This window comes from Musa acuminata, chromosome BXJ3-9 (assembly GCF_036884655.1).
Source record: "Musa acuminata AAA Group cultivar baxijiao chromosome BXJ3-9, Cavendish_Baxijiao_AAA, whole genome shotgun sequence".
NCBI lineage: Eukaryota > Viridiplantae > Streptophyta > Magnoliopsida > Zingiberales > Musaceae > Musa > Musa acuminata.
In genome coordinates this window covers 2,872,277-2,882,318 of record NC_088357.1, presented here as the reverse complement: position 1 = coordinate 2,882,318, position 10,042 = coordinate 2,872,277, and the positions used below count along the sequence as shown (strand labels likewise).

The 10,042-nt window shown below is 43.4% G+C and overlaps 1 protein-coding gene across 3 annotated transcripts; it reads left to right on the top strand.

Annotated features, from left to right (window-relative positions):
* The first annotated feature begins 90 nt into the window (after positions 1-90).
* On the top strand, positions 91-8,964 carry LOC135649265 (uncharacterized). Of its 3 annotated transcripts, none has more exons than XM_065167471.1 (4): positions 91-1,149; positions 1,263-2,006; positions 2,921-4,063; positions 5,500-8,964. In XM_065167471.1, the coding sequence occupies exons 1-4, from the start codon at positions 957-959 to the stop codon at positions 8,460-8,462; spliced, it is 5,043 nt and encodes a 1,680-aa protein (XP_065023543.1). In that variant the 5' UTR covers positions 91-956; the 3' UTR covers positions 8,463-8,964. The 3 variants fall into 3 exon arrangements, with proteins under 3 accessions (XP_065023543.1, XP_065023542.1, XP_065023541.1); XM_065167470.1 differs by having other exon boundaries at positions 5,473-8,964; XM_065167469.1 differs by having other exon boundaries at positions 5,470-8,964.
* Positions 8,965-10,042: the final 1,078 nt, after the last annotated feature.

Sequence of the window (10,042 nt, the reverse complement as noted above, 5' to 3'; positions counted from 1 at the left end):
CATATTCCCTTTTTCTAATTAGCCCAACGCAGTTAAAACATAAAACTACAACTAAAGCGCCCTTCCTCCAAAGAAGAGGAGGCGATGAAGGCCCGCACGGAGGGGGACGGGAGCTTCCGCCCTTCCCCGATCCCGCCCTCGTATGCCCGCGCCGCACGTGCCTCGAGGCTCTCGGGCGCACGGACGCACGCGTGGGGTTGGGGCGGGCGGCACGACGTGTGGGGCTCGCTCGCTAGCTTCCCTGTCGCCTTGTGGGCGGTTGACCGGAGCGCCATCGCTTCCCCGCAGCGAAGAATCTCGAAGCCGGAGTTGAGTTCCCGAAACGGCCCCCTTCTCTTCTCCCCCGCTCCCGAGCGATGTATCGGGTAGGATCGTGGTTTCGGGAAAGTTGGGAGGCAGTTAAGGAAAGAAAAAAGAGAATGGAGTCAGCTTGATGGCGAGGGAAGGAAAGCTTGGCGGGGAGGGGGATTAATCAGCTAAAAGATTTGGTACTATTTTTTTAGCGGACGTGACGGGGGATTGAATTCGAGTTAAGGAGCATTGAAATCCAGGCTGTGGCGCTCTCATTTATCGGCTCTGCCTCTCTCTCTCTCTCTCTCTCTCTATCTCTCTCTTCCGCAGCTTTGTTTACCCAGCCATCCACCCGCCGACGAAAGAGGATAGGGTCGAGACCTCCGGCGAAGGCCAGCGGGCGGCGGCAGCGGTTCCTTTGCCTTGTTCACAGAAAGGTCGCCCTTTTGCCTTCTTCTCCTGCTTGGTTTTCCTCCACCGACAACTGGGGAAACCCTAATTCGTGGCGAGCTTGGAGCTGCCCGCCGGCGGAGACCGTTGGGAATAGATTGGCCGAGATCCGAGGCAGGCCTTTGGCTTAACGGAGGCTTCCTCGGATTCGTGGCGCCGCTTTGTTCACGTTGTGGTCATAGAGGGTTAGATGCCCTTTGGAGCTGGGAAGGTTGATGCCTCCCGAGCCATTACCTTGGGATCGGAAGGAGTACGCCTTCAAGGACCAGAGGAAGCACGAAAGAGGGGATGCCCTAGGCGGCGGCGGCGGCGGTGGCGGCGGCTCCTCGTCTGCTTCGCGGTGGAAGGACCCCTACCATGGTGGACCCCGTGATTTGCTACGTGCCTCTCCTCGACGACCCTTCTCAAGTAATCAAGCCCGCTTCCTCCCAGATCTGAGATGTTCAAACCTGTTTACTCGCAGTTTTTCTTCGTCGCCCTCTTCTTCTCGTTCTAATTCTGAACGGTTTCTTTTTATGAAGGTCATTGCCGGCAGGGCGGTGGTTACCACCAGGTTCACCCGGACGATTCCGTCGGACATGGGTGCACACCTTCGCGGTCTGACAGATTTTGGTCCGAGGACGATGGCTATAGGCCCGCTTCTGTCAGACATGGTGGCTGCTACCGCACCAGCAGCAGTGGAACCAGTAGGGAGAACCGGGGATCGTTCAGACGATCCCCATGTTGGGATTCTGGTGACTTCTCGAGGCAGCACCGTCATGATCCTCATGCGACCGCTTTGAGGTCAGTCGCAGCTCCGATCTCTTCCACATCTCAAATCCCCCTGAAAGAACAGAATGATAAGACTGGTGGTGTCGATGATGGCTTGGGCACAGGCCACATATTCGATCATCGAGACCATTCGTTGGGTTCCATACCCTGGAAGAAGTGGAGCCGCCCTGGTAGTCTAGGCTTTACGAAGACAAGCAGATCTGAGTCAGAGGAGGCATGCCTGGAGGGGGTGTTGCCCTCGGGAAAGGAAAACCCAATCCAGTCTCTGGTAACTCTTACTCTCCCTCCTGATGAAGTTGCTCCGAGGAAAAAGCCCCGACTTGGATGGGGCCAGGGGCTGGCTAAGTATGAGAAACAAAAGGTAGAAGGATCTGTAGAAACTTCTGTTGGTGGTAGCAAGGGGTCTTTAAGTGATGACAGCCAAAAAGTTACTAGTATCTCTGGATGCCTGTCACCCACAACTCCATGCTCTGCTACTTGCAGTTCATCACCAGGTGAGCTGAGACCATTCTTGCTATCTTTGTTGTTTTTGTTTCTCATATTGGTATGAGTCTATGGTTGTGTCTGTAAAATTATCTTAGTTGCTTGGGAATTACCACACATGTTCTGGCAATGGAGATTTCTGCTATTTTCATTTTTCAGAATTATGTATCTTATATGTACTTGTGAACCTTCATAGCTATCAACCTTTGATTAGGCAGTATTCAATAATTCTAAGGGGTCAAAATTTTTTGGCATGCATACCTCTTAATCTGGCTTGATCAGTTTCCTGTTCATGTAGTTATGTGATGGTACCTTGTTCACATTCCTTCATGTTTGATACAAATTTATTTTTATCTCCTTCAGATCACTTCGGAGTCAGTACCTTGTTGCTCAATGTATTTATTATATGCTATAGTGTGGGTTCATTCATTGTTCTTTAAGACTTGTCTTGGTGGTTGATAGGAAACTGTAGCCCTTAGATATATGAAATACAGTATTCGGAGGTTTTGGGTAGTGGTGTTCGAATGCTATGTCTTAGTCTGCTATTTTCCTTGGCTATTGGTGTGTTCTTAAATTTTTTGTGAGCTTTTTAAACATACAATGACACAGCAGTATATATGCTTTAAATTTTGTGCCTAAAAACTTAAATATCTGGAGAAGTTTTGTTTTCACTAACATTCTTCTCATAACTTATCATCGATGACATCATCAGTAATCGCTCCTTTCATGCTAGTATTATTGTTTATGATACTTTCATGTTTCTGTTACTTGCTGATTCAGTTCCTTTCATAATATAACTTGTCCCATTCATTGGGATTTTCATTGTAAAGAACTCTAATGATTAAGCAGAAAGTTCCTAGACTTAAAGCCAGAGCTATCGGTTTTCACTCAGATATAATGGTTTGAATTTGGTATTTTATGGCAGGCACAGAAGATAAGCTTTGCAGCAGGACTGTGAATGATTATGATGGTATGAATCAAAACAGTGATTTACCTGGATCCGCATTTCTATCTTTCTGTGAAGAAATTTCTAATAATTTGGACCATTTGGAAGTCAATCCCATCGGATCCCTAGATTCTCTGCTCACTGACTTGTTTCAATCTGTGGATGCCTTCTCTGGTGATTCCACTTTCTCAAGGGATTCTGCTATGAACAAATTATTGAAACTGAAGGGGAGTATTTCTAACGGATTGGAAAAGATAGAATGTGAAATTGATTTGTTGGAAAAAGAGCTCAAGTCACTGAATTGTGATACTAAAACTGATTCTTACCAAAGTTCCGTCAAGTTAGCTAATGATTCTGCTTCGGAACCTTGCATACAGCCATTGGCTGGTTTATCAGATGAATCTAACCCTTCAAAGGATCAAAAGGTAGAAACTATTGAAGTGGCATTTGTTGAAGAGCATGTGCCCTGCAGTAGTCTCGTCAAACATGACACTGTAATTAAAGACATCTATATTATTAATCCAGAAACATTATCGTCTAAATTTCACTTAGCCATTGAGAAATTGTCTGAAAGCCCCTTGCTGATCAAGGATGAAAAATTGAAGGTTACTGAATTGCAGCAGATTGTCGACTCAGATTGTGGGGAGAGGATAATGGTTGCATCTGAAGATGGGAATAGAAATTGTGGAGATGGAGACTGTAGCAGTGTTCATGTAAGCTTTGATGAGGCCACGCAAGGAAAGGACTCTAATTTAATAACTTCAATTATAGATTCTAATATGAATGCTGCCAAATGTGCCTCGAAGGTGTTCGGCACAGCTTTTTCAACAAATCCCCTCCTGTCAGATATCTGGGGATTGGTTAACTTCACATCATGCCGGAAGAATGACCTGAAAATCAAAGAAAAACTTGCTACTCGTAAGTGCCAACTAAGATTCAAAGAAAGAGTCCTTCTTCTTAAATTCAAGGCACTGCACCACTTATGGAAGGAGGATTTGCGGTTACTGTCCATCAAGAAAGTTCGCACAAAGTCAAGCAAACGTTTTGAACTTATGAGCCGCTCATCGCAAAATGGTTCTCAAAAGCAACGTTCTTCAACCCGGTCACGGTTTGCATCACCCGGTTAGTCTTAAACTTGTTTTTTTTTTTCTATGATATATTTTGCTTTCTGATATCTGGATATCTTGTTTGTCCATTATGTTTCAATGCTTCCCTTTCTACCTTTAATTGTGCCTATATGCATTATGGTTTTGATATAGTTATATGTAACTCAAATTATCCAAACAATCAGTAAGCAATTAATATGAAAAATTTTGTGCTGCATGTTATCCTTATTTGCACATTTCTTGTGATGCCACTCTGAAAACCCTGGGGAAGTTGCTCAATGTGTAACTGGCCATTTTATGCGTGATGAAGTTCATCGGCTATTGTACATTGGATTTCGACATTTTTGCAACTACTTTCCATTTTATATCGCATAGATGTTGGTTGCTAATAGGATGGTCCTAGCTTTAGGCATCTAGAGATCATGGATCATCACCACAAGATGCTTAGGGTTCTTGGACATTTTTCCATAATATATTACAATTATTTTGAATATAATATTAGCTAATTGTCGACGTCATTAATTGCATAACATTGATTTTTGAGCAATCCTAAATATTTAAGCTGGATTATGTTGAAATGATCTGTGGTTGAATCAGTTTTAGAACTGGCTGGAACTAGATATTTCCTCTGTTTTTAAATTGGAATAAAGTTAAGGCTCAGACTAGTATAGGTCTCTATTTGATCTACAACGGGGAGGCTTACATGTTGTAATATGGGTTGTTCAGTTGCTGGATGGGTCTTCTCCCTAGATTATGTTGTAGCCATAATGATTAGAACAGATATTTTTTCCTAACCACTGTTGTGTTCTTCCTGTTATATGTGAACCTTCATCCACCATGAACATATTTTTTTGCGTCAGTTGCCTATCATGCAAACCAAATCTTGGTAGGCTCTTTCTTTTTTTAAAAAAAAGAAGGAAACTTAGTTGAAGGATCTTGGTATTAACCACAATATGCCCGTGTCTATGATTGTGAATTGCAGTCATCTGTTCGTTCCACTCTAATAAAAGGGATGAATTTGTGGAAGGCTATACGAATGAATATTAGCATACTTTTTATCATTTGCATGATTTTATGTTCATGTAGATATGTACACCAGAAGAAACTGCAAATATTTTGTACCTATTAGCATTAATGGAGGAATTTAAACTCAAATGCCAACTGAAGATTAGGATGTGGTGTTTCAGAATTGTTTAAATTGACTATGTTGAAGAATAGAAGAAAAGTGTTAATGAATCAAAGGACCTTTGTCAATGATGTTTCATTTATTGTTTTAAGGTAATCTTGAACATGCTTGTTTGCTTTCTCTTTTCCTTTATATGGTTGGCCCTCAATGTCTTCAATTGGCTAACAATATCTTGTAAATATTCTCTTTCTTATTAATGTCTGTTTGTCGCCATCTGAAAGTTTCATTGTACTCAGTAGGTAACTTAACTTTGGTTCCTACAACAGAAATAGTGAACTTTACAAGTAAGTTGCTGTCAGATGCACAGATAAAGCTTTGTAGAAATAATTTGAAGATGCCAAGACTATTATTAGATGACAAGGAGAGAAAATACAATAAGTTTGTTACACAAAATGGGTTAATAAAAGATCCTCCTAGCTTTGAGAAGGAAAGAGCAATGATAAATCCATGGTCAGAGGATGAGAAAGATATTTTCATGGAGATGCTTGCCAGATATGGTAAAGATTTCTCCAAGATCTCTTCATCTTTGAACCACAAAACAACAGCAGACTGCATTGAGTTTTATTATAAGAACCATAAGTCAGAAAGTTTCAAAGAAGTGAAGAAATGGTTGGATCTAAGAAAGCAGCAGCAGCAGTGCTTACCAGCCAACACCTACCTTGTAGCATCGGGAAAGAAGTGGAATCATGAGATGACTGCCTCTTCTCTTGATATGTTGGGTGCAGCATCGGCTGTCGTAGCACATGATCATTGCAGTTCAAAGAGTGAAAAGTATGCTGGTAGTGCTGTCTATGGGACCTGTAATGATATGAAAGTATCTTATGGGTCTTCTTATTTAGAAGGGGAAAACAGTGTTGACGTATCAGGGCAAGAAAGAGACTTTGTGGCTGCTGATGTGTTAGCAGGCATTTGTGGTGCTCTGTCCTCAGAAACAATGAGCTCATGTGTTACCAGCTTTATTCATCCTGCCGAGAGAATAAACCGCATTACAATGGACCAGCTCTTGACCCCAGAAGTTACTCAGAACCTAGATGAGGAGGAAGCCTGTTCAGATGAGGGCTGTGAATTGGGATCAGCTGATTGGACAGATGAGGAGAAGTCTATATTTATCCAAGCCTTGGGCACATATGACAAGGATTTCACTAAGATCTCAAGTTGCATGAAGACAAGATCAAGGGAACAATGCAAGATTTTCTTCAGTAAGGCTAGAAAATGTCTTGGTCTTGATGTGATTCGTCAAGATACTGTCCTTGGGGGTACGCCATTGAGTGATGCAAATGGAGGAAGGAGTGACACTGATGATGCTTGTGTTGCCGAGATGGATTCTGCAATCTGCAGTACTCAATCTTGTTCCAAAGTGGATGTGGATGTCTCCCAGTCTGTGGCAAACACCAGCTATGAGGGAATTGCTCATGCTGCAGGCAACCCTTTCCATGCCGAAACTGATAGATCCAATGAACAGGATGGGGATGTATTTCCAGGACCTAATCTGGTGGGTGGTGACGAGAAGGTCAATAATAAGAAGGTGTCTATTTTTCATGATGATAAGCTGGCAAGCCAGGGGGATAATCTTCAATCTAATACACGTCCAAAGGAAAGCATTGCTGCTGGCTTGGGATGTGCTGAAGCTATACAACTTTGTGAGGTTGCAGATTCAGCTGACAGAGAAACAATAGTTGGGGGAAGTACTAATGTTGTTTCTCCAAATGTCTCGATTCTTACAATAGGAAAAACTGAGCCTGTTGTTGAAGCATGTTTGGAAGTAGAGTCAACAAAGTCAACTTCTAGTACAGTCTGTAATGTGGATACCACTGGAGGTTCTCCTGCTGAGGGCTTGAAAGTGGTAGTAAAAACTGAAGCATCACTGTCCAGCAAGGTTGGGTTGTCAAAAAAAAATACGACAAACATCAACCTCACAGCAAATGGAAAGGGCCTTCTTTGCTGTGGGCCAGATTCTAATGCAAGTGCTGCTGCCTTATTCTCAGGAACTGTGGCTAATGTTTGTCATCTGGCCTTTGACCCCAGATATCAGCAGCAGATACAACTGGATCTACAGCAGCGCAAACTGAAGCAACCACAGGCCATCCTGTTGAAGCAGGAAAATGTCCATCATGTACCATTGAATTCATTGTTGCCAGATCCATCTTCTATTTGTTTTGGGGGCACCCTTAATGTATCATCTGAGACTACTTTGAACTTTGAGCAGGGCAATAAATGGCACCAGAACCTGTTAAAAAGAGGTATATATCAGCAGTATATGCCCAGAAAGCTGTCAGTGAACCAAGTTGACCGGAACATGCATATTCTCAGGGGTTATCCACTTCAGGCACTGAGTCAAGACGTGATGAGGGAAGTGGACCTTACAGCAGGCGAGAAGCCAAGTCTGCTTGAAGCTGAATGCAAGACGAATGTAGTTCCCCAATCAAATCAGTTTTTCATGTCAGACAAGCACTGGAACGAAAACAATCTTTTGCCTTCCAACTCTGGTATACTACGTTCATCAAGGAGTGAGAATCAGTCGGAGGCTGAAATTAGAACCTGTATCAAGAATGCTTCCTCTGAGATCGAAGAACACAGAACTGGAGATGTGAAACTGTTTGGTAAAATTCTTAGTCATACGTCTCCTTTGCCACAATCGAGCTCTTCCTCCCATGAAAGTAATCCCAGAACCTCACCGGAGTTGGATGGTTCTTCAACAACCAATTGTGCCAGTATCCGAAGAGACAATAACCGTCTCGTCCCAAACATTGGAAGTGGCCAAGTTGGCCTGGAGGCCCTGCCTGTGAGAAATTATGGCTTCTGGGACGGGAAGAGAATACAGACAGGGTTTTCATCATTGCCGGAGACTGCTTCTATGTTGGCCAAGTACCAAGGATCACTGACTGGTGTGTCACTTTATTCAGCCAAAGATGGTATGCCTAGTGGCAACGGAGTTCTAACAGACTATCAGCAGTCTTATGTTCAGCACCTGTCCTCAAACGGGAAACGGGTAGAGAACATTTCTGAGTTGCAGAAGAGGAATGGAGGAATCGAGATGGTCTCTGGGTTTCAGCAGCAAGGCAGGGTAGCCCCTCTGGGTGCAAAAAACATGATGGGGGGAGGAATCTTGGTCGGTGGTGGTGGAGGGGTGTCCGACCCGGTTGCAGCCTTGAAAATGCATTATGCTGCGAGGGCGAGCACCCTCAACAATAATATCGAAGCATGGCGGGCAGACATGGGAGACAGGTAGCACGAGGCTGGTTAAATATAGGCGATGTTAGGGGCGACTCCCGGTGGTAGAAAGATGGTGGCCGTATAGGTTGGGCAATGAGGCGCTGCTCTTGCGCCTGTCTGTATCATATTTACTTTTTTGTAACTCCAATGGAATCAAACAGGTGAGTAGATTTGCATTCCTGTCCAAATTGTCATCTGATCTCCATTTTCTATTTTCGTTACGCTTTTTTATTTCTACCCCTTCAGTAGGTTAAAAGGTTATTAGCCCTTTTTTTAAGTCTTTTTGGTCATAAGGGTGAAAAAAATCAAAAGTGGCAGGAATCATTTTCATGCACTGACATGATTTGGATTAACAGAATAGTTTGAAGAAGGATGAGAGATAAAGCAGGGACATACAGTGACGTCAATGTAATGAGTTGTATGTTTCACGTTCATCACTCTCCTGTATTAGTAGTTACGTTGTTGTTTAATTACTATTTACTTACATGAATGTTTAATGGAGGGTTTTTTTTTCTTCATTATTTGCTTTTTGTGAACTTGTTTTTCCAGTCATTTTTCATCTCTTAAAACTGAAACAAGAAATGCTGTTTTTGTCTGCAGAGCATGCTGTTTTTGTCCCTGAAACAAGAAATTACTGGTAGTAAGACTTCGACCTTCCTCTATTATAGTCATTTGATCTTTTCTAAGCTTGCACCAAATTATACGACGTTTCTCTGGGTAGCAAAGATGTTTCAGTGAGAAAGGAACACTTCCGTGGGGTTTGGGGTTTGAGATCTACCGGGTGATGCGTCGAACATGTTATGTTCTCCATATTATCACGGGGTCCGTTCTGGCTGCTGAGCCTGAAAGTTTTTGTTAGAGAAATAAATCATCGACAAAATAACTCCACCTGATTTGAAATTGTCAACCGCCAGCCAAGTGAAGGAATCATCGGTGTACCCGGAGGAAGAACATGATGAGAAACGAACTTGATATACTTGGTGGTGATCGTATAAATCAAAGACAGGTGTACTCGGAGGAACAACATGATGAGAAACGAACGGGAGGAAGAACTAGCAACGCTCGCAGTCCTTCACACTCGAAGGGGAGGGTTAGGTTCACATCGGTAAGGATCAATTCTCTACCAAAGAGAGCCTCTCGACGAGGAATCCCCCTTACATAAGAGGGATGGGGGTCAACAATTCCAGACGAGTGTTCCTCACCTCTGTCCATTCGCCTAATGAGTCAAGTTGGAGAACTAATCGAAGAGAAATAAGTTGGATATGTCGGATGAATTAGATGTCGCACTTTGGATCTCTCTCGTGAGAGCCTTGAAGCACGCCTTGGCGACAACGACCGAGGGGGAGACGTCGCACTTCGGATCTCTCTCGTGAGAGCCTCGAAGCACTCCTTGGCGACAGCGACGGGAGGAGGACAAATGATAGGGAGTACACCATCAATTAGTCGTTGTTCGACATGTGATCGTCACGTAATATCTAAGGTAGAATGAGAAGACATATGTCACCCTCTTCTTGTCTGCTCATGTGGGTAAATGTCCAAAGTGGCCAGTTATCGGCTATCCCCCTATCACCCACGTGAATAAAAGATCAATGAGAG